A 24,502-nucleotide genomic window follows, 5' to 3' on the forward strand; every position below is an offset into this window, starting at 1 on the left:
AACACATACATTAACCCGCTTTTTTAAAAGGGGGTATTTGGATGCAAGATTTGTCAGAGGCGAAAGTATAATCATGTCAATCATGAGGCTATTCTTTTATTTAATTGACTGTTGAGCTTGTGGGCCAATAGGAGATAAGGGTGTGCTGATGACTAGGAGTATATCACACATTTTTGATGGCCTGCCCTACTCGTTATTTGGGATATTGACGGTGCTTCTGCATATTTCTGCAGTTACGTTTTTGTATTTTTAGTTTTGGGAACAAATTCAAGTGGGAACTCGAGCTTTAGGCTATGGAGTAGAAGTCCATCTGAGATGAGGTCGAATTTTTCCAGATTTTAGATGCAAGGTTTGAATGCAACGTTTTCAGTCTGAGAAAAACTAGTCAATTGGCACCTAACCATAAATAAATAAAAATGATAAAGATTTGCCTATATTTTTATCAACTGGGTAGTTATAACCAAAACTCAAATGCTAGGCTGTATTATGGTGTGGCATAGTTAATAATTCAATATGTCAAGATATCATCTAGGCTAGCCTACATCATGATTATCACCACTGCATTCTTATATTTAATTCATATAGGCCTACTTGCAGATTTTTTTGTTGTGCCAAGTTATGAAATAGAGCTAATAGAGCAGTAAATAGAGCAGTATTCATAGCTCATTAGGAGATCATTTCAAATAAAACAGTTTTGAGGCGGGGATCGTGGTCTCGCACTGAGACTTAGCAATGTTCATTAATCCTAGACTACTCATTAGCCTACGTTCAAGGCCTGTGCCGGAGGGTAGAGCGAGGCCAAACGGAATTAATCAATGGCTTTACTTTCTTTTTCACTGGTAGGCCCTATGTTTCTATCAGGATGACATGCTGCATAATTGTATTGTCGATTTTGGAATCTTTAAGTCTCTTTACGCCTCTACAAATGTCTTTACTCCCAGTGCAGGGAGTTGATAGAGTAGTCCGAGCAGAGGCAGTTTATTTGGAGAAGGAAGGGAAACTAGTGCCCCTCTGTTGGGGTGGTCCTTTTATCACACTTGAGCACTCCCTTTGTCTCTTACACTCTGTCTCACTCTCTCTCACTCTTCCCCATCTCTCTCTTACAGCCTGTCTGGGTAATAGGGGTTGAAATGCAGGTGTGTGTGTGTGTGGGAAATGGCTATAGCGCTATAGTGCATTGACAGGTTATTTGTTGGCCACTGCCTAATTAGTGGCAAAGTGGATGCACCCCGCCAGGCTTTAGTGCTCTGTGTTAGAACCAGTCTGCTCTAATTTCCTTGCAGCTTTGATATTGGCCAAGAGATTGACGGTTCACACAAAAAAAGAAACACAAGGGCATGATGGAAGACCTGGTGAAAACAATGCCCCTGTACTCCCCTTCACTTCGCCTCCTCGGGCTATAGCTGTGCGAGGAGAAGCAGACGGAGGCCCCCGGTTTTTGCAGACACTACCAAATTGGCTCTAATGTCAGCAGAGCTAATGTTTTCCCAAAGAAAGTAAGAGGACAAAGTTTTGGACCACACCTATGCTCTTCTGTTTCTCCATACTTGGGCCTTTAAAGGGGGGCCTGAACTTCCTGATTTTGGCCTAGTTTTTCGTCTTGGTCATTAAGCAATGCAGCGGCCATGACTGAAGCCAAACAAAAGTTGGTGGTTTCAAATCAAATCAAAGCACTTTACAGATTAAATGCTTACTTACTTGCCCTTACCAACAATGCAGTAAAAAATAAATAAATATGAATAAGAAATAAAAGTAACATCATTAAAGAGCAGCAGTAAAATAACAATAGCGAGGCTATATACAGGGGGTACCGGTACAGAGTCAATGAGCAGGGGCACCGGTTAGTCGAGGTAATATGTACATGTAGGTAAAGTTATTAAAATAACTATGCATAGATAATAACAGACAGTAGCAGCAGTGTAAAAGGGGGAGTGGGTGGCAATGCAAATAGTCTGGGTAGCCAATTGATTAGATGTTCAGGAGTCTTATGCCTTGGGGTTAGAAGCTGTTTAGAAGCCTTTTTGGACCTAGACTTGGCGCTCCGGTGCCGCTTGCCATGCGGTAGCAGAGAGAACAGTCAATGGTGGTTGGAGGCTTTGACAATTTTTAGGGCCTTCCTCTGACACCGCCTGGTATAGAGGTCTTGGATGGCAGGAAGCTTGGCCCCGGTGATGTACTGGGCCGTACGCACTACCCTCTGTAGTGCCTTGTGGTCGACGACCAAACAGTTGCCATACCAAGTGGTGATGCAACCAGTCAGGATGCTCTCAATGGTGCAACTGTAGAACTTTTCGAAGATCTGAGGCCCCATGCTAAATCTTTTCAGTCTCCTGAGGGAGAATAGGTTTTGTCGTGCCCTCTTCACAACTTTCTTGGTGCGCTTGGGCCATGTTAGTTTGTTGATGTGGACACCAAGGAACGTGAAGCTCTCAACCTGCTCCACTACAGCCCCGTTGATGAGAATTGGGTCATGCTCGGTCCTCCTTTTCCTGTAGTCCACAATCATCTCCTTTGTCTTGATCACGTTGAGGGAGAGGTTGTTGTCCTGGCACCACACAGCCAGGTCTCTGACCACCTCCCTATAGGCTGTCTCATTGTTGTCAGTGATCAGGCCTACCACCGTTGTGTCATTTTAATGTGTGTGTCTCTTGTGTGTGTTCGCACGTAGCAAAAGTTTGTACATTCACTCTGCCAAAACAGTACACAGTTAGTCACTCACTCTTCTAGATAACTTGAAACAGTCTAACCAGGTCTTGTCTTGAAGTCTCCTAGGCTAGCTAGTGCTAGCCAATTTACAGTTAGTTATGGACCGTCAATAAATTACACAATGTAAATGGGACAATATTTTCATGTTTAGTTGTCTCATTAAATTATTTCAATAGTTGGATATTCATTTCTATAAACAATAGTTGGTTTGAGATTAAGTCATTGAAATTTGGAGCTATTTACATTTTACAATACCGTCCCATGTAATTAACCGACGGTCACTAACTAGCCCCTTAGGGAATTCAAATGTCAACGCAAATTGACCATGGGAATTACAATTGGGTCGCACCCAATTTATGATTACTTACTTACAGCTGCCAGCTGTGGGCAGGATCGAAATAAACCCAACCTAAGGAAAACTGTTAGAGGGCATGAGTGTTTCAGCATGATATAGATCACGTTTAATGGGGTAGGGGAGGGTTTTTTGGGTGGAGGGTGTGGTGGAAATTAGTAGGGATTTATTAGGTTTATATTTTATTTTTGTGGTAGTACAGAATTGGGCAGATCATGATTGATCGTACATTCCAGCACAGTAAGTGGTGGCATGCACTTAAACGGTTGTTTGCGGACCGCCATGATATCATAGAAGAAGTAGAAAACTGTTATGGTACCCTTCATTCCGTGACACAGTTTTTTTCTGGCATCTTGCAAACTTCTGTTTTAGACAAGATTAACTTTATGACAAATTATCCTATTTACACTTTGTAGTCAATTTTGACACTAGATGAAGTGTTTATGACTCATATTGATGCCACATAGGCTGTTTTCAAAATGAGAAGTTGCTTTTTAGGGGCAGTCGCTCTTTAATCATAGCCTCCTGGCCCGCCTCCATCTATTCCTCCACCTGCATATTTTCCCTTGACCGTGACGGCTTGGGCTCCCTAATACCCAGCGTGGTGAGTTTGGTTAGTTAAAAGTACTATTTCAGATGAAAAGATTTAGCAAACATTATTATTGGGTGTTCTGTAAAAAAATGCATGATCGTCTAGTTTGCCCTGCATTGGTTGGCAAAGAGATGGTTTTGATGGGGAGAGCCGGTGTTTGTGTTTTGGAAGCAGGAAATAAATAAAAGAGAACCAAAGCGGCCCACCCGTGCTGTAGTAGAAAGTCGGTTATCTACCATACCATGTGTGTTTGGGAGGGCTCTGATCACTGGCGTGGTGTTGGGCTCCTAGCCCGTCCTTAAGGGAGGGATGTGGCCCTTCAAGTGGTAAGTGTTCTAATATGCGTATTGACAAAGGGGTTAGGATCACGGAACCAATTGAACACGAGGGCTGAATTCTCCTTGATACATCTAAAACTGATGTTATGGAGTTGGATAAAATAAATTTTAAAGATTGAGTATTAGGCTAATCATTAATTGTTTTATTGCACAGACAAAAGAGATGGTGGGAGCCATAAAACCTTACATACTAGCCAAATCCGAGACACTAGGGTGTCATACAAAATTCCCAGTAATTAAGTAACATTCACCTCTACTTGTCTGGCGTATTGTTTAATAAATTGTCAACTTTGGCCTATGTAAATTCCATTTTATCCCGTTTTATCCCAAAGTGCATCATGTTTTCCTTGATATTTTCCTGGTCTTGAAATTTGGCCATGAAATGCATGAAAAGGATTTAAACCCCTTTACGAAAGTATAGTTTTAATTGTTTTTTAAATGTGTTTCATGTTTTTTGCCCTATTCTGATGGTCATTGTTTTGATCAACTACTTGTAAAAAAACAACAACAACAAAAACAGGATTTTAAATATATGATCGATTTTTATTACATTTTTTATATATTTTTATTTATTTATTATTATTTATTTTTACTGTTATTCTCTATTTCAGCATATTCTACTGTGTCTGGAGTGAATGGCCCCCTGGTAATTCTGGATAATGTGAAGGTGACTAAAAATTTAAAATTACTTTTCTATTAGGGCTCACACACCAATAGCATTTCCTGAACGAGTACTTAGCACCTCGATCAGCAGACCCACGCTAGATCCACATTCGGTGCGATGTGTACAAGCCTCTTGTCTCTTGTGGACAGACGCACGTAACATGAATGGTATTGTAGCTTCTGTCAACAGACTGGGATGCGACGACTAAGGAGGAACTTTTTTTCTGGTATGCAGATTTTTTGTCGCTGATCATTTAGAACAAATCACAATTTCTCAATGCTCGCATCATTTCAATTTTGAAAGGGAATGGAACATTTGGCCATAGACTTGCGTGAAACTTGCAGAGTTTTCTTTAAGGAGGGTGGAGACTGCAAATCACGTTTGTATCTTTCCCTTGTGATGCAATTATGCAAGATTTTTGTTCTGTGGGTCTGGCTTGCTTAGTGAAATTGATAGTCTTATTTTCTGCAGGGTAAGCCTAATTGCTGGTCATGTATGTTTTATGTTTTGAAAGACCCGAAATAAACATTTTTGTTAAATGGAGTTTTCCAACCTTTTTTTTATGTGGCAGTTTCCCAGGTATGCAGAGATTGTGCACCTGACTTTGCCTGATGGCACCAGGAGGAGTGGCCAGGTGCTGGAGGTGATTGGCACCAAGGCTGTCGTACAGGTGAGTCCCTTACAACACACACACACACATACCACAAACAACTGAAAGATACCGTTTAATGTCATTTTCAGGTGTTTGAGGGGACATCTGGTATTGACGCCAAGAAGACGGCCTGTGAGTTCACCGGTGACATCCTGCGCACACCTGTGTCTGAGGACATGCTGGGTAAGATGAGCCTTTCACGACGAGCGGAGTGGCATCCGGTGGGCGCTAGGCAGGAGGAAGCATGAAATCCACCACTGATTTAAGACTAATGTTTTCATCACTCTGTATAACTGTTTCCGCCCACCCTCCTTCTCACACAGAAGAAAATACCCTGCAGGCTTTACTCTCTTGGTGTGCTAAATACAATTGTTCTGTTCCATTTTTACCTCGCCTCTGTTAATGCCTCAATTTGAGTCCTGCATTGAGTCTTCTCCGTGAGCAAATTAGGGGAACAAAACATTGAAGAGAATCTTTGAGGCTTGTATGACTTTTTATAAATCTCCCAGTCATACCAACTCAGTGGGACTCAAGGTTAGGTGTATTTGAATAGTTGAGTGAACCATCTGTTGCTAGTATCATTTAATAATGGACCTAAATTAATTGGAAATATAAAATGCAGCATCTCTACTATTGTCTGAAACCTGAAGTAATTGCTCATATTCTTTAACGAATCAGAGGTAGAGATAATTATGTGGATAGCAATCCTTGCAATATGAAATTAAACTAAAAGAGAATGTCTTTCATTTCAGGACGTGTTTTCAATGGCTCAGGCAAGCCCATTGACCGTGGCCCCACTGTGCTGGCTGAAGACTACTTGGACATCATGGGTAGGACGGAGCTATGATTCAGTTCATTCAGGAAGCAAAAGATATTCTTAGATAACATAGTCTGTTTTGAAATGCAATTGACCCTGATGTGCAAAAATAGAAACATGGTACCTGGGCTATATTCTTAGTATACTGAGCTTACACCGATCAACCCCATCTTTACTCTGCTAGTGGACTTAGATGTGAAGCTATACATTAGCTTGTATAGTGTGAGTTCAGTCTTTAGTTGTATCTCACTGCTACAAGGCCAAACACTGTCTTTTTATATTGACTGTTGATCCCATCCCTGAATCCCTTTCACGTGTAGCATACCATTGTGTAGGCATGGCATCCCAATGAATAGATGACTTGAAGAGGGTCATGAGTCTTCCATCTTAAGGTCTGATCCTGACCTCCGGTCTGCCCATTTGTTCCATCTCGGGACCATGTACACCTACAAGTGTACTTACTTCATTTCCTTTTCTAAACCATAGTTTACGTATGTGTGAAACTGCACATACAGTGTAATTGGCTGAATTGAGACTATTATAAGGCCAACTCTACCGTTTATATCCCTAATATGACTACTACCTGGGCAATACCTGGGTTGAAAGTGGCTAACCCTCTGGTATGTGTTTCTGAACCTCTGATGTGACCGCTGCCCTGTCCCAGGCCAGCCCATCAACCCTCAGTGCCGTATCTACCCTGAAGAGATGATCCAGACCGGTATCTCTGCCATCGATGGGATGAACAGCATCGCCCGAGGTCAGAAGATTCCCATCTTCTCTGCAGCCGGCCTGCCCCACAACGAGGTACGATGGAGACGCTTGCTCTTGCGAAGGCTAGGACACCCAAACGCATAAGCTATATGTGCCTTAGGCTGCATTTTGCCATATTATAGCCTCGGTCAATAGCATTGGAGATGGGTTTTCTAACATTACCAGTGGACTAATCTGATCTGAAACCTGAGGCAGTCCATTCTGTTAGACACCTCAGCCATTGGTAATATCGCAGCCAGGTTGTTTCTAATTTAGTGTTGTCTGTTTTGGTATGTTGTAATCTATTCTTCTGTGCTTAATTTATTTGTCAAACACCCCTTTGTGTGTGTGTGACCAGCAAATTGAAAGTATTTGTGCTAATAGATGGAAAATATTTCATTGTTTTGTCCCTGCGGTGCAGGAGCTGGCAGAAATGGCAAAGTGGGTCTGGAGGACATCTCAGAAATCCACTGACATTTTACTGATTGTGGAGGGTGTTTTCTTATTTCACAGAGAGCTTCGCCCTGTCTATCGTCACACACAGCATTCCAGAAATTCACACATCTACTAATTTTACTTACTCCATATGCCTTGTAGTGTTTGTTCAATCACGCACCTGTCACATTTGATAGTCTGTATCAGACACACTGTTAACTAGATGCTTATTCTCCATTTCATTTTAGGCTCATATATTAACAGCCTATTTAGTTACAATGGTGTGAACACTGCATTAAACCTAATAAAGGGAAACCTGAAGGTAGCTTGTAACATTATTCTACGGCACTGCTATTAGTTGCCAACCTGCCTCTAAACATGAGTCAGATCCATGTCTCTATGTGTCAGTGTGTTAGTTATGGGCACATGGCAGCCGTCTGGACTTCACTTCCTGTCTCACCGCCTAAAAAATAGGATGGACCAACCAAACCACTGGTGTCAAAGTATTTAATTTGGATTTAGAGATCAGAGTTGAAAATATTTGCTTATCGCAGACAGTCATTTAAAATTGGATTCATTGGAGAAGTTTACTTTTTGTGGAAAAGTGCCACAGTTAACTTACTTGGCGCGAACTCAAGTGAAGAGGACATTCGTTAACTCTGAGGACAGTCGAAGTTGGTAAAAGTGCTTATTTATTGTTGAAAGTAAAACCAACATGTTTCTGTCAGGGTTTTACCTTTGACTGAACTTGGAATGGGGTGAAAAATAATCTCTTGTCATTGCCAGCTTGACTGTTGTTCATCTGACTCAATCTTGGGAGTTATGGCACATCATAGGTGCAAGGTGCTTGGCACTGTTAAGGAAGTCTCAATTCCAACATGTTCTTATTACAAGCCTCATTTTGTGTTAGTTTTATCAGTCTCCATGAGCACTTGAAATCTCAATGAAAAGATAAGAAATATCAATGCTAAAGGACTAACCAAACTAGTGCGCAACGACCTTGAAAACAAGGTTATGAGTTTCAATAGTTCATGTATATAGTCTTCAACAAGTTTAAGAGCATACTGCATCGTTTCATAAATTCATATTGTCATATCAGACCGTGTTTATGGTTTCCCATGACTGAAGAGAGGCTATTTTCTGATGCCTTGGGGAGAGAGTGTGATGGCTCCCGAGGCCTCCTGGTTGAACTGGTAAACGAATTAAACTAATAAGACAATGGTGGCGAGAGGAGATTAGGCGATCGTGTGAATAGCACTGATTTAATGTAGGATTGGTAGTCCAGCCATGAGGTCGTTAACGCTTGAGGTGGCTGTCCTCTCACCAGTCGTCACTGTTTGTAAACAGCCTCGTTATGATCTTATGACCGTCAAGGCAAACTGCCAAACTAAAGCATGCACGATCAAATTCCACCGGAGGGGGAGCCTCAATCAAATGCATAGAATCCCACTGAAGCAACAGAATAACAGTGATTTTTGGGCAGTGTAAATAAATAAATAAGATAATCTGGTCGCTTGATTAGCAACTTTGTTTTGGATGTGAATAAAATAATCAAAAGGGGGTGGTTGAATGGAGCGCCCACTGTAGAATCCTACTGTACTAAAAACAGTGAACAGGGTACGCCTTGTCTGACTAATGATGCTGGTCGACTTCTCGTGTCACTGGAATGGTATAAAACGCTTCTCGTTTCATTAAACAGATGTCATGGGGTCATTTGTGCCAAGGATCTCAATGGGCCAGGTGTCTCAGCTCAGGGTGCACTGAGAGGTCAACACTGATTTAACAGACAGCAACCATTTTAAGTGATAAGCGTGAAATTCCTCCCCTCTACATTCCTAATCACTGAGTTTTTATCCAACTATGCACCTCCGACACAAGCATAGTTGGTCACACACGCATGCCGACACACACAGAAGACTCCAGTAACTAGCTGGCTGGACGGGGCGCTCGCTGATGTCCAAACATTTGAATAGACTGGCTGTTTTATCAACGTATATGCTTCAAGACCTCGTCATTTTTAATCCTGTGTTTTGGTTCTCAGATTGCTGCCCAGATTTGTCGTCAGGCTGGCCTGGTGAAGAAATCCAAGGATGTGATGGACTACAGCGACGATAACTTTGCCATCGTCTTTGCCGCCATGGGGGTGAGCTGAGCAGCACCAGATAGACAAACATAAAAAATCTAAAAAATCTTCTCTGTTTTTCCTCTAGTGTGTGACTAATTCTTCCTCTTAACCCCAACTTGACACTGCCCCGGCTCCTTTTCTCACTCTCATTCACCAGGTGACTTAGCGTTTGTCCCCTGTTACGTCTGCTCCTTTGAGCAGGTTCTGGCCACGTCGACAGGTTATTATTCAGCAGTCTTGAACACATTCAGCCGGCCAGTATCAAGTTCTTTCTAGTTCAGCTGCTCTGCTCATGACTATTTAACACCGGGTGGGGAATCCTCTGTGACCTGTGGCAGAGATGTTAGTGACCCCCACCTCTGCTCCTCTGGGCCCCTTTATCCTCTCCCTGCTGATGGCTAATTCACACACCATTGAGGGCCTTGTAACATAAGCACAAACTCTGTAACAGGGTAGCGGAAATGCAATGCATAGGGGCAGACTGGTATGAAAAGGGATTAGGACATTTTGAAGCATATGTAAAAGAGATTCCAATTTAGGAAAAGGACACTGTGTAAAGGACAGTGTATTAACACTTAACCCTGTTTTCACATATCAGAACATATTAAGTTACTTTGAGTTAAACTGTTGAACCAGTAAGCTGCAGAATAATTTGCACTACATTGCCCTCTGTATAGTATTTGGGAAGAATTTACCCTAATTTGTTGTGATATTTGAAAACAGGAGCTCCTTTCTCTGGTATTCATGTTTTTTTTTCTTACCCATTGGTGACTAATATATTCCTGCTTTTGTTGAAGAATGTTCAAGGCCTTCTACTATAAACTTGGTGTGTAATCTCAAACCTATCTTTTCAGGTGAACATGGAAACTGCTCGCTTCTTCAAGTCCGACTTTGAGGAGAATGGATCCATGGACAATGTTTGCCTGTTCTTGAACCTAGCCAACGACCCCACGTGAGTTCATTTGCATAAGCTCTGTGCCAAATCAGTAATGCACTAGCTCCCTCCTATAATAAATAATCTATAGAATCATGGATTCACGGCAATAAAGTGTCTGTATAATATTGCTACCTTTTTTTATTATGTTAATTAAAATTGAATTCCTTCCTTCTTTCCTTTCTCAGTATTGAGCGCATTATCACCCCTCGCCTGGCTCTGACCTCAGCTGAGTACCTGGCCTACCAGTGTGAGAAGCATGTCCTGGTCATCCTGACTGACATGAGCTCATACGCCGAAGCTCTGAGAGAGGTGGGCAACCAAACTAACTCAATGAAGTCTGCTGTTTACTCCTGGGGAAAAAAGAACTCATACTTTTATTTTTGTGACGTGTCAGACTTGCACATTAATTCTGTCAAAGTTTGAGAGCCTTAACTTTTCTTTTGAATATGGGTAGAACATTCAATATGCTGGGTAAAGTTTGGTCAGTACAGGCTACATGGTTGTGATATTGAAAACCTCCACAAATCAAATCAAATGTTATTGGTCGTATACACATATTTAGCAGATGTTATTGCAAGTGTAGCGAAATGCTTGTGTTCCTAGCTCCAACAGTGCAGTAATATCCAACAATACACGCATCTGAAAGTAAAAGAATGGAATAAAGAAATACAGAGATGTTAGGATGAGCAATGTCGGAGTCCGGTGTGTATACAGTGCATTTGGAAAGTATTCAGAGCTCTTGACTTTTTCCACAATTTGTTAACTTAGTCTCATTTTAAGATGAATCAACAAAAAAAAAATCCCTCAATAAATTTACACACAATACCCCATAATGACAAAGCGAAAACAGGTTTTTAGAAATGTTTGCTAATTTAATAAAAATACAAACTGAAATAACTTATTTACAATCGTTAAGAATCCAACCACCCAAGCCATAGACTGTTCTTACTGCTTCTGCACGGCAGGTGGTTCCGGTGCATCAACTCTGGCACCAACAGGCTCTTGAACAGCTTCTATCCCCAAGCAATAAGACTGATAAATAGCTACACAGACTATCGGAGGTAACCTTGTATCCTCATTGACTTATTTATTTTTGTCTCTATTCACACTCACAGGGCCCTACACACTCACACATTCACCCCATCATCATCTGCTCACTCACATAACATCTGTCGTGGAAATTCTCACACAGGGACACTCGAAGTCAATCTTAAATGAATCATCCTTTATTTGTCAGCGAGCTGGAGAGTTTCCAACCAACTAAATGCACCATAGTACACGTTAATCAGGAGCTCTGCCTGTGGGCAGTCCCAGCAGTTGTCTTATATACGGCTATGCACAGACAAGTTAGATTTGCATGATTTAGCATAATTAATTAATCATTACCGTTTTGTTTCATTCATGTGACCGACCAATACCTCACGAGACTTCTCTCTAAGCTGAGACCTTGAAACTGAGATCTTTCGTTCGTAGTTATAAGAAAAGCACAAACATAAACATTTCCATTACACATCCACATACATTGCCCTTGGAAAGTATTCAGACCCCTTGACTTTTTCCACATTTTGTTACATTACAGCACAGGTGTCAAACTCATTCCACGGGGGGCCGAGTGTCTGCAGGTTTTCGCTCCTCCCTTGTACTTGATTGATGAATTAACATCACTAATTAGTTAGGAACTCCCCACACCTGGTTGTCCAGGGCTTTATTGAAAGGAAAAACCAAAAACCTGCAGACACTAGGCCCTCCGTGGAATGAGTTTGACACCCCTGCATTACAGCCTTCTTCTTAAATGGATTAAATGAATTTAAAAAACAGAGCAAATGACACAATACCCCATAATGACAAAGCGAAAACACAAATACCTTATTTACATAAGTATTCAGACCCTTTGCTATGAGACTCATAATTGTGTCCAGGTGCATCCTGTTTCCATTGATCATCCTTGAGATGTTTGTTCGGCCCCAGTGAGCTCGGCCCCAGTGATGTACTAGGCTGTCCGAACCCACTCTTTGTAGCGCCATGCGATCAAGGGCGGCGCTATTGCTATACCAGACAGTGAGGCAGCCAGTCAAATTGCTCTCAAAGGAATAGCTGTAGAACTTTTTGAGGATTTGAGGGCCCATTACAAATCCTTTCAACCTCCTGAGGGAGACGAGACGCTGTCGCGCCTTCTTCACGATTGTGTGAGTTTGGACCATTATAAGTATTTAATAATTTGGACACCGAGGAACTTGAAGCTATCGACCTGCTCCACTGCGGCCCCGTCGATGTGGATGGGAGCGTGCTCGCCCGCTCCGTTTCCTGTAGTCCACTATCAGCTCCTTGGTTTTACTGACATTGAGAGAGCGGTTGTTGTTCTGGCACCACACTGCCAGGTCACTGACCTCCTCCATGTAGGCTGACTCGTCGCCGGTGATAAGGCCTACCACCGTCGTGTTGTCAGTAACTTGATGATGGTGTTGGAGTTGAGCATGACCACACAGTCATGGGTGAACAGGGAGTACAGGAGGGGACTAAGCACACACCCCAGAGCGGCTCCCGTGTTGAGGATCAGTGTGGCAGATGTGAAACTGACAGCGTTCACTACTTTTGCAGATATGAAACAAACTATCAAAAAAATATCAGTCAACAGTATCAAATTCCTAGTTTATGCTACAAAACCAACTTTATAAGATGTTTTAAAAATGGGTTCTATTTGACTCAACATTATATGATGTCCACTAAGGCATTGTTGGCAGAATAGATGGATGCAGTTCAATGCATGATTAATATAATTCACCAGTACTTCCTTGGTAGTCCCAAAAATATTGCTATTAGGTTGTAAATCACTGGCCTGGTACATTGTTTGCTGCCTCCATTCAGGATGCACTGTTTGTTTCAATGACTCAATATTTTGGACAAAAACAGACGAATATAACTAAGGCTGGGAATGTCATTACAATCCAACTAGCAAGGGCAATGTCAGTCATAATGTGGCTAATATGCTAGCATATCTATATGTAGCAAACTAAAAACACAGAGCCTAACAATAGCTAGGAGGACGTCATGTCATTGGAGGAGTTGGTGAGTGACTGACTTTTTTCCCCCTCGTATCATTTTTCGGTGGCTACACAGCTAGAGATGCACATGTCATTTGGTTAGCTAGTAAGAAATGACTGTTATCCATTTAGCATATCTCTTGCGTTTGCAAATTCACTCTGGCTAGCCATCTAGGCAAAACGTAGGCAAAATAAGTAAGTTAGTCACGAACACTCTATAAAACATGTCAACAGCCTAACCAGCTCTGCTAGAGTGAGTGAAATGGTCAGTGAGGTGTTCTCATGTGTGTCTGGAAGTAGCTAGCTACAAAGCTAGCCAACTTTAGCCAGTTAGCTTGGTTGGGACAACCCGTGCATTGGCAGGCAAGTTGCAGAAGGACGAGCAGGCTATTCCCCATTGTTTATCAGTGCAATTTTGATGATAATGTAGCTTTAAAGGTTTGAGAAGGTTTATCTAATATTCCTTCGTTAGATTTTTGCTCATCTTGCTCTGACTGGCATTAGTTGTTGATCTTGTTGTTGAAGTGCATATAGGGAGAGATGGTCTACTTTTATGGTTGTTTAATCGGTAGCACTGTAAAATTCCCAAATGTAAGAGGACTCTTGTGGTATTTAGCTACGTATTTGCAGAAATCCATTCAAGTGTGTTTTGTGGCTTTTGACGAATGCATTCTAATGATCTAAGGTCGCACTGTTGCAATTGCATGTAAACACAGTCCAATTCAAAGTGAATGATGGCAGGCCCTTGTGGAAAACTGCTTATTTGCATATAGGACTACTGTACCGCTGATTGGCAATGGCGCACTAGTCTGCATACTCCGGTCCTGGATGACTCCGGTACTGGATGAGACGGATGTTTTTATTAGGTTTGATTAACTGAAGTGTCTTAATTGTCCAAACGCATGACGCTTTCCCACTCTATATTGCTATAGAATTTTCACAAATGCCTTAGAATGTTTAGGAATTACGTATACTAAAAAATTGTGAAAATGACAATGTCTAAGCGCTTGCTTGTCAGAAAATGTTATTTTTTTAAGTGTAATTCTTCCTGGGAGTGTACAGTTGAAGTTGAAAGTTTAAATACACCGTAGCCAAATACATTTCAACTCAGTTTTTCACAATTCCTGACATTTAATCCTAGTAAAAGTTCCCTGTCTTAGGTCAGTTAGGATCACCACTTTATTTTAAGAATGTGTAATGTCAGAATAATAGTAGAGAGAGTGATTTATTTCAGCTTTTATTTCTTTCATCACATTCCCAGTGGGTCAGAAGTTTACATACACTCAATTAGTATTTGGTAGCATTGCCATTTCAGGTAGTCTTCCACAAGCTTCCCACAATAAGTTGGGTGAATTTTGGCCCATTCCTCCTGACAGAGCTGGTGTAACAGTCAGGTTTGTAGGCCTCCTTGCTTGCACACACTTTTTCAGTTCTGCCCACAAATTTTCTATAGGATTGAGGTCAGCGCTTTGTGATGGCCACTCCAATACCTTGACTTTGTTGTCCTTAAGCCATTTTGCCAGAACTTTTGGAAGTATGCTTGGGGTCATTCCGGACTGATGTCTTGATGTTGCTTCAAAATATCCACATAATTTTCCTGCCTCGTGATGCCATCTATTTTGTGAAGTGCACCAGCCCCTCCTGCAGCAAAGCACCACCACAACATGATGCTGCCACCCCCGTGCTTCAGTTGAGATGGTGTTCTTCGGCTTGCAAGCATCCCCCTTTTCCCTCCAAACACAACGATGGTCATTATGGCCAAACAGTTCTATTTTTGTTCCATCAGACCAGAGGACATTTCTCCAAAAAGTACGATCTTTTGCCTCATGTGCAGTTGCAAACCGTAGTCTGGCTTTTTTATGGCGGTTTTGGAGCAGTGGCTTCTTCCTTGCTGAGCGGCCTTTCAGGTTATGTCGATATAGGACTCATTTTACTGTGGATATAGATATTTTTGTACCTGTTTCCTCCAACATTTTCACAAGGTCCTTTGCTGTTGTTCTGGGATTGATTTGCACTTTTTGCACCAAAGTACGTTCATCTCTAGGAGACAGAACGCATCTCCTTCCTGAGCGGTATGACGGCTGATTGGTCCCATGGTGTTTATACTTGCGTACTGTTGTTTGTACAGATGAACGTGGTACCTTCAGGCGTTTGAAAATTGCTCCCAAGGATGAACCAGACTTGTGGAGGTCTCCAATTTTTTTTCTGAGGTCTTAGCTGATTTCTTTTGATTTTCCCATGATGTCAAGCAAAGAGGTACTGAATTTGAAAGTAGGCCTTGAAATACATCCACAGGTGCACCTCCAATTGACTCAAATTATGTCAATTAGCCTATCTGAAGATTCTAAAGCGATGACATAATTTTCTGGAATTTTTGCAGGCTGTTTAAAGGCAAACTTCTGACCCACTGGAATTGTGATACAGTGAATTATAAGTGAAATAATCTGTCTGTAAACAATTGTTGGGAAAAATACTTGTCATGCACAACGTAGATGTCCTGACCGACTTGCCAAAACTATAGTTTGTTAACAAGACATTTGTGGAGTGGTTGAAAAACGAGTTTTAATGACTCCAATCTAAGTGTATGTGAACTTACGACTTGAACAGATTTGAATAAGATTTCATGTTGCTAAACTGCTGTCCATTCCACTTTAAATCTTTGACTCAATCACATGCTCTAACAATGAAATGTTCAGTAGTTTGTGTTCAGGGTCCCATTTCCTATTACCTGGTTCCACCTATGGCTCACTTCTTTGTCCCATGTCTCTTCAGGTGTCTGCTGCCAGAGAGGAGGTCCCTGGTCGTCGTGGTTTCCCTGGTTACATGTACACTGATCTGGCCACCATCTACGAGCGTGCTGGGAGAGTGGAGGGCAGGAACGGCTCCATCACTCAGATCCCCATCCTCACCATGCCCAACGATGGTGAGACATGCTGGCTTTTCTCAGAGAAAAACAACCTAGATTTATTTAGAAAAGAATGTATTTATATAATGTATTATTTTATTTATTTACTTGTCACATTAGCAATATTGGCCGGTGTAGGCCGTCAATGTAACTGACTTGCTTAGTTAAATAAAGGTTAAATCAAAAAATAATTGTTTATTCTCCGGTTTCGTCTCTAAAGAGCTGCGTTTTTTTTGTTGTTGACAGGGAACAAATTGTTGCTTGCCGTTACTATAGTAACCTCTTGATGGGCCTCCAATCTGTATTTGAATGGGAGTCCCCCCCCCCCCTTTTAACGTCAAAGAGAATTTGAGCGAGCATATTTTAGATCACTATTCTCCCAAGATGTGGATCAAAACACTCATTGTCCTTAAACTGGGAAATGCTGTAAACTTTACATTGGATCTGCATTCCAGTATCTATATGCATTATACTCTTAAGTTGTAGACATTTTAAAGTGTATGCCTGGTTCAATGACATTTATTTGGGGAAAAGTGATTTACGAGCGTGTTCAGTGCATGCTTTATCAAACATACGCACGCATATACTGTACATTCAAAGGCCACTTGATTTATCGTGACTTGAACCCTGGATATTATCTCTCGACGTTGACCTCCAATGTTAACTGTGTTTTCCAGATATCACCCATCCCATTCCTGATCTCACAGGGTACATCACTGAGGGACAGGTCTATGTGGACAGACAGCTGCACAACAGACAGGTAGAGACATACTCACTGATGATAGACGTGTATTCACATTCTCACTAATATGTCTCAAACCCACCCTTTGTACCTGACTATTGAGGAGTATCTTGAGTACTATAGTTCTCTCTCCTGACAATTGTCCAATTGTTGCCCAATGATCATTTGTTTACTACTTCTTTGTTGAACATTGAATTGACTATTATTGTTCTATTATTTCATGCTTTCCTTTCAGATTTACCCACCCATCAATGTGCTGCCCTCTCTGTCTCGATTGATGAAGTCTGCCATCGGTGAAGGAATGACCCGTAAAGACCATGCTGATGTCTCCAATCAGTTGGTAGTTGTCAATATCTTCTATAATGAAGCCTAATTTCTAATGAACTACAATACACATTAATCGTTTGTTGGATTCAGCCCCTTTAATTCAATGACCTCCTTCCACGCTTCTCTCTCAATGGCTCACATCAACACCATCATCCCAGAAACCCTAGACCCACTCCAATTGGCATACAGATCCACAGATGACGCAATCTCTATTCCACTCAACACTGCCCTTTCCCACCTGGACAAAAGGAACACCTACGTGAGAATGCTGTTCATTGACTACAGCTTAGCATTCACCTCCCTCTGCAACTGGATCCTGAACTTCCTGATGGGCCACCCCCAGGTGGTAAGGGTAAGCAGCAACACATCTGCCATGCTGATCCTCAACACGGGGGGCCCTCAGGGGTGTGTGCTTAGTCCCCTCCTGTACTCCCTGTTCACCCGTGACTGTGTGACCAAGCACAACTCCAACACCACCATTAAGTTTGCCGACGACACAACAGTGGTAGGTCTGATCACCGACAATGTTGAGACCGCCTATAGGGAGGAGGTCAGAGACCTGGCAACAACCTCTCCCTCAACGTGACCAAGACAAAGGAGATGATCGTGGACTACAGGAAAAGGAGGGCCAAGCACGCCCCCATTCTCATCGACAGGGCTGTAGTGGAGCAGGTTGAGAGCTTCAAGTTCCTTGGTGTCCACATCACCAAGAAACTATCATGGTCCAAACACACCAAGACAGTCGTGATGAGGGCACGACAACACCTATTCCCCTCAGGAGACTGAAAAGATTTGGCATGGGTCCTCAGATCCTCAAAGTTCTACAGCTGCACCATCGAGAGCATCCTGACTGGTTGTATCACCGCCTGGTATGGCAACTGCTTGGCCTCCGACCACAAGGCACTACAGAGGGTAGTGCGTACGGCCCAGCACAGCACTGGGGCCAAGCTTCCTGCCATCCAGGACCTCTATACCAGGCGGTGTCAGAGGAAGGCCCTAAAAATTGTCAGACTAAACTACCCTAGCCGTCATAGACTGTTCTCTCTGCTACAGCACGGCAAGCGCTACCAGAGCGCCAAGTCTAGGTCCAAGAGGCGTCTTAACAGCTTTTCCCCCAAGCCGTAAGACTCTTGAACATCTAATCAAATTGCTACTCAGACTATTTGCATTGACTCTGTTTTGATCTATGCATAGTCACTTTACCCCTACCTACATGTACATATTACCTCGACTAACCTGTACCCCCGCACGTTGACTCTGTACCGGTACCCCCTGTATATAGCCTCGTTATTGTTATTTTGTTTTTGTGTATTTCAGTTTATTTAGTAAATATATTTTTTGACTGCATTGTTGGTTAAGGGCTTGTTAGTAAGCATTTCACGTACTACACCTGTTGTATTCGGCTTATGTGACAAATAGAATTTGATTTGAATCTCCATGTCTTGATCTACCTCTTTTCCCATGCCTTTGTCCCCCTCAGTATGCCTGCTATGCCATTGGTAAGGACGTGCAGGCCATGAAGGCCGTGGTGGGAGAGGAGGCCCTCACCTCCGATGATCTGCTGTACCTGGAGTTCCTGCAGAAGTTTGAGAAGAACTTCATCGCTCAGGGTGAGACAGATGAGACTCAATTTATGACCGTAGCACCAACAACCAGAGAGCATGCCTAGTAAAAATCTAGTGTGTATGGCATGATTAAATCAAAAGATGAAAACGGTGGCATGGCATTCTCCCGGGGTCCAGTATTTGGTAACAGAATGAATGGGTGTTTTGGCAGGCTTTTCACACCGTTAAGTGAGAGACATTATGCTTGGCCAGGTCATTGACACTCCTGCTCAGCGATCTTGTCTGGAGATTTTATTTACATGTTGCATTTAATATGAGATATTATACATTTGCCACCATGGCTTCTCCTGTATCTTATGTTTGTCTTACCTTTATTCCACAAATTCCTTTAAATCATTGACTGGTCATGTGTTGCCTGAGGTTTTTGACCTTATTACCCCAAAATCTGCCTGAATAGCGGTATCATTCAAGTGTGATATTAAAATGGGAGATTGATTTTGCCCAATGACTGAGAAATATTGTAGTATTATTGGATTAATAATATTTTCTTTGCATGTTGAATCACATTTCAGCTATTTAAGGTTTGTTAGATGTTTCTTAATAAACCATTTTGTTTTGCATGTCAGTAATTGCCGATATTATCATAAAATGTTGCATCGCTGAGTTTTGAAGTATATTTGACTGAGATCTGCCAGCTCTTGGCTCTAGCAAAGGACCTATGAATGCTGCATGCTGTTCATTCTTCTTTCCTTCAGGTCTTAGTTAGTAAAAGTTAATTTTCAATGCCTTCAGGCATTATCATTTTTATCAGCAGAGGGAAATAAAAACCGATGGCAAACTTCATGTCAGATACATTTTTTCCCCTCAACACCTTGGTGACATTCAGCGATAATGTGTGCATGTCGTCAAAGCATTATGCCAAACCTATTCTCACACTTGTCCTTGGATTGATGAGATTGCTAAAGGAAGGATTTGTGAGCAAATCTATCCAGCTGAGTGTGTAGTGAGCCTGAATTCCTTTTTTAACATGAGTCCAAGCCTAATGCGATCCATTAAAATGAGAATCTCATTAGTATCGAGTCTACTGACGTGAATTGAAACCTCAAATCGAAAACCTCGCTCCGTAGAAGTAATATGAAATGCAAGTATCATGTCAGACTTTTGCGTCTTCTCTCTCAGCTGAAACAGACAAATGGGACCGTCTTTTGGGCGAAAAACAAGTGCCTGCCGTTCAGTCTTGTCCTTCAGATAATGAGATTACAACGCAGGGATTGCACTATTGTAGGCGATGTTTCACAGGGACCTAATGCTTGAAATCTTGTTGTGACATGATATGATTATTGACTTAATATCTAGCCTATAAATGATCTCTTTCCGACAGAGTAAGCTGTGATGTATTGGGGGGGGGGGGGGGCATTTCAGACATGTTAGCTCCATGACCTGACATTGAACATGGCGCCCACAAGTGTTCTGAAATATCACTGGGGAATATTGTTGTATTCATACTCTTAATAAAACCTCTGAATAAAATATTAAATTGGCAATTAGTCATCACATGGAATATTGTCAAATGTCATAGCATTCAATATCTAAAACAATGTAACTTCACCCCTCAGGCCCTTATGACAACAGGACTGTGTATGAGACCCTGGACATTGGCTGGCAGCTGCTCCGAATCTTTCCCAAAGAAATGCTGAAGCGGATTCCCCAGAGCACCCTGGCTGAGTTCTACCCCAGGGAGTCTGCAGCTCGTCACTGAGCGCCCCTCAACTCCGAGATCAGAGCAATAATCTCAGCTCCCTCTGTAATGTATTGTACTGTATCTGTGTCCAGAATCCCGTATGGATTGTGTCTGATTTATCTCATTTTATTTAGAGATTTAAGCTTACCCTTAAATCAAAGAATGATCCTGTTATTTATTGGGGTATGTTACTGTTGGATTTTGTTCCTTGAATGTTGTCCCCACCTAAAGTAAATGAAACTTTCCAAAAAGGTGAAACATCCTATACATTTAGATCTCAAAGGAAGCTGTGTGTTCTCTTTCACATTTCAATGGTTTAAATTTGTCCAGTATGTTTGTTACGGTCACCCTGAAGATAGCACTTCAATCACTTATTTCAGATGGTGTGGCAATTACTGTCAAATTGTAGGACTTCATCAGGTCCTACAATTTGAAAGTGACATGACATAGTTTAATTAATTACGCTGAACCTCATTGGTACTTAAATGTTTATTTGTGTAGGCTTCAGGTAAGGTTTTCGATATTGGACAAATTTTTGGGCTACTTGAAATTGATTTATATTGTAGATGTCGAACTTTGTAGACTGTAATTGCTTATTTATTGGCCTCTAATTACTATTGAAAGAATTGTTTACATGGTTTGTTATTGCTAAATGTATGCGCTGTAAAAAGAATACTAAACATTCCCCTGTTTCGTTGTTAATTCTCTTGTTCGTTTGCCGAAATCATCTCTGTTATGGTTCTTCTGTTTTCCTGTCCATAAATAAATTGTATTAGAACTATGAAGGATATGACATGTTTGTAATCCCACCTGACATTGCATACAAAATCAATGTTATTTAAAGGGGTAATCTGCAGTTCAAACAGCCGCTACGCTGCCACTGATTTGGTAAATAGCTTAGGCATTGGGCTTTAGAAATGTGACCGCTGTCAAATTCATAGATGGGGCTATGGTTGCAAGGGCGGGCTGTCCATCCATGATAATACAATTATAGTCTAACCCATGTTTTGAGGCTATACGGTGTTTGTTTAAAAATAGGATGGGTTAAGACCAATTAACGAAGCTCATGAGGCATTTATAAGTTATACCTTTCAAGAATCAATGGTTATATATGAATTTAAGAATCCCAAAATGGATATAGCGACAGCAGATTGACCCTTTTATTAAGGTTGATGGGTCTCGCACACTTGTAGTAGGGCTTAGCAAAAAAAGCCCAATCGAAATCCAAACTCGAATAAAACATTTTTATATTAAGTGTCTGAGTCATAGACCGTAATATAGGCCCAAGTTAACAAAAACATGCATTGTATCCTAGATAAGACCTGAGGTTGTAAAATATGGCCAAAGGTGAGTCTTGTACATAGGCAGAAAGGAAGAGGCCTAGCGAGAGGGTCCACTCCCATTAAAATCTGTCCACATGGAAATACAGCTATAAGCAGAACACCTGCCTTACTGTGTTTGGGACAATGACTCCCATTGCGGAGACGAGACCATCTTGCCGTTATATACAGTATCTCTGGCACAGGTGTGTCAAGGTATCAATTTCCTGTTGCACGTGCCAGTAATGTGTAACCTACTCACTGTACTGTAATTTTAGAATTTCTCGCAATGGTGACCCCAGAGGAACTAAATCAAATAAAACTTTACTGAACAAAAATATAAACGCAATATGTAAAGTGTTAGTCTGTTTCATAGAACTGAAATAAAAGATCCCCCAAATCTTTGCGCAAAAAAAGCTTATCTCAAATTTTGCGCACAAATTTGTTAATCATTGATAATCATTCCATCTGACAGGTGTGGCATATCAAGTAGCTGATTAAACAGCATGATCATTACACAAGTGCCCCTTGTGCTGGGGACAATAATAGGCCACTCTAAAATGTCCCGTTTTGTCCCACAACACAATGCCACAGATGTCTCAAGTTTTGAGGGAGTGTGCAATTGGCATGCTGACTACATGTCCACCAGATCTGTTGCCAGAGAATTTAATGTTAATTTCTTTACCAAAAACCACATCCTACCGGCCTCACAACAGCAGACAACCTGTAACCACGCCAGCCCAGGACCTCCAGCTTCTTCACCTGCTGGATCGTCTGAGACCAGCCACCCGGACAGCTGATGAAACTGGGTTTGCACAACCGAAGAATTTCTCCACAAACTGTCAGAAATCATCTCAGGGATTCTCACCTGCCTGCTTGTGATCTTCACCAGGGTCTTGACCTGACTACAGTTCGATGTCGTAAACGACTTCAGTGGGCAAATGTTCACCTTCGATGGATACTGGCACGCTGGTGAAGTGTGCTCTTCACAGATTAATCCCTATTTCAACTGTATGGCGTCCAGTGGGTGAGCGGTTTGCTGATGTCAACATTGTGAACAGAGTGCTTTGTGGTGGTGCAGTTATGGTATGTGTAGGCATAATCTACGGACAACGAACACAATTGCATTTTATTGATGGCAATTTCAATGCACAGAGAAACCGTGATGAGATCCTGAGGCATTGTCGTGCCGTTCATCCACCGCCATCACCTCATGTTTCAGCATGATAATGCATGGCCCTATTTCGTAAGGATCTGTACACAATTCCTGGAAGCTAAAAATGTCCCAGTTTTTCCATGGCCTGCATACTCACCAGACCCATTGAGCATGTTTGGGATGCTCTGGATTGACGTGTACAACAGCGTGTTTTCCAGTTCCCACCAATATCCGGCAACTTCGCACAGCCACCGAAGAGGAGTGGGACAACATTCCTGTCACGTTCCTGACCTGTTTTCCTTTGTTTTGTATTCATTTTAGTTGGTCAGGGCGTGAGTTGGGTGGGTTTGTCTATGTTTGTATTTCTATGTGGGGTTTTGTGTTCGGCCTGGTATGATTCTCAATTAGAGACAGGTGTGTATTGTTTGTCTCTAATTGAGAGTCATACAAAGGCAGCCAGGGTTTCACTGGTGTTTTGTGGGTGTTTGTTCCTGTGTCCTCACAGGACAGTTGAAGGTTAGTCACGTTTGTTGTTTTGTAGTTTGTAGTGTCTTGTTTGCTGTTTTTCATTAAAAGATGGCTTATTTCCCTCAATCCGCATCTTGGTCCTATCCATGCTCCTCCTCGTCTAAGGGGGAGAACAACAATGACTGCCTTTACAGAAACACCCACCACAACAGGACCAAGCGGATTGAGGAGAGAGAACAAGAACTAAAGCAATGGAGAGAAGAGGAATGGAGTTGGGAGCAAATTTTCAATGGAGAAGGACCCTGGGCTAAGGTGGGAGAGAATCGCCGCTCTCGGGAGGAGAAGAAGGCAGCACGTATGAGAGGCTGGAAGCCCGAGAGGCTCACCCAAGAATTTCTTGGGGGGGGGCTAAAGGGGAGTGTGGCGAAGCCGGGTTGGATACCTGAGCCAACTCCCCGGGCTTGCCGTGGAGTAAGAGGGCGTCGTACTGGTCAGACACCGTGTTATGCGGTGAAGCGCACGGTGTCCCCAGTACGCGTGCTTAGCCCAGTGCGGGCTATTCCACCTTGCCGCACTGGGAGGGCTAGGTTGGGCATCGAGCCGGATGCCATGAAGCCGGCCCAACGTATCTGGCCTCCAGTACGTCTCCTCGGGCCGGCGTACATGGCACCAGCCTTACAGGTGGTGTCCCCGGTTCGCCTGCATAGCCCAGTGCGGGCTATTCCACCTCGCCGCACTGGCAGGGCTACGGGGTCCATTCAACCTGGTAAGGTTGGGGAGGCTCGGTGCTCAAGAGCACGTGTCCTCCTTCACGGTCCGGTATATCCGGCGCCACCTTCCCACCCCAGCTCAGTACCACCAGTGCCTACA

At 42.4% G+C, this 24,502-nt stretch overlaps 2 protein-coding genes across 2 annotated transcripts in view; both read left to right on the forward strand.

Moving 5' to 3' along the window:
• The window catches only part of LOC129851441 (V-type proton ATPase subunit B, brain isoform-like), a 51,055-nt gene extending 29,581 nt beyond the window's left edge, over window positions 1-21,474 (forward strand). Inside the window, exons 2-14 of the mRNA XM_055917985.1 lie at window positions 4,600-4,655; window positions 5,224-5,322; window positions 5,394-5,487; window positions 6,057-6,134; window positions 6,786-6,925; window positions 9,348-9,449; window positions 10,286-10,383; window positions 10,554-10,677; window positions 16,182-16,332; window positions 16,992-17,074; window positions 17,292-17,396; window positions 18,864-18,993; window positions 20,565-21,474. Of these exons, the coding sequence (XP_055773960.1) occupies window positions 4,600-4,655; window positions 5,224-5,322; window positions 5,394-5,487; window positions 6,057-6,134; window positions 6,786-6,925; window positions 9,348-9,449; window positions 10,286-10,383; window positions 10,554-10,677; window positions 16,182-16,332; window positions 16,992-17,074; window positions 17,292-17,396; window positions 18,864-18,993; window positions 20,565-20,707 (1,403 nt within the window). The 3' untranslated portion in view covers window positions 20,708-21,474. The remainder of the gene's footprint in view (window positions 1-4,599; window positions 4,656-5,223; window positions 5,323-5,393; window positions 5,488-6,056; window positions 6,135-6,785; window positions 6,926-9,347; window positions 9,450-10,285; window positions 10,384-10,553; window positions 10,678-16,181; window positions 16,333-16,991; window positions 17,075-17,291; window positions 17,397-18,863; window positions 18,994-20,564) is intronic.
• A 552-nt stretch (window positions 21,475-22,026) lies between these two features.
• The window catches only part of LOC129855951 (shootin-1-like), a 45,592-nt gene continuing 43,116 nt past the window's right edge, over window positions 22,027-24,502 (forward strand). Inside the window, exon 1 of the mRNA XM_055924097.1 lies at window positions 22,027-22,036. Within this exon, the coding sequence (XP_055780072.1) occupies window positions 22,027-22,036 (10 nt within the window). The remainder of the gene's footprint in view (window positions 22,037-24,502) is intronic.

Source organism: Salvelinus fontinalis, chromosome 1 (assembly GCF_029448725.1).
Source record: "Salvelinus fontinalis isolate EN_2023a chromosome 1, ASM2944872v1, whole genome shotgun sequence".
NCBI classification, from domain to species: domain Eukaryota; kingdom Metazoa; phylum Chordata; class Actinopteri; order Salmoniformes; family Salmonidae; genus Salvelinus; species Salvelinus fontinalis.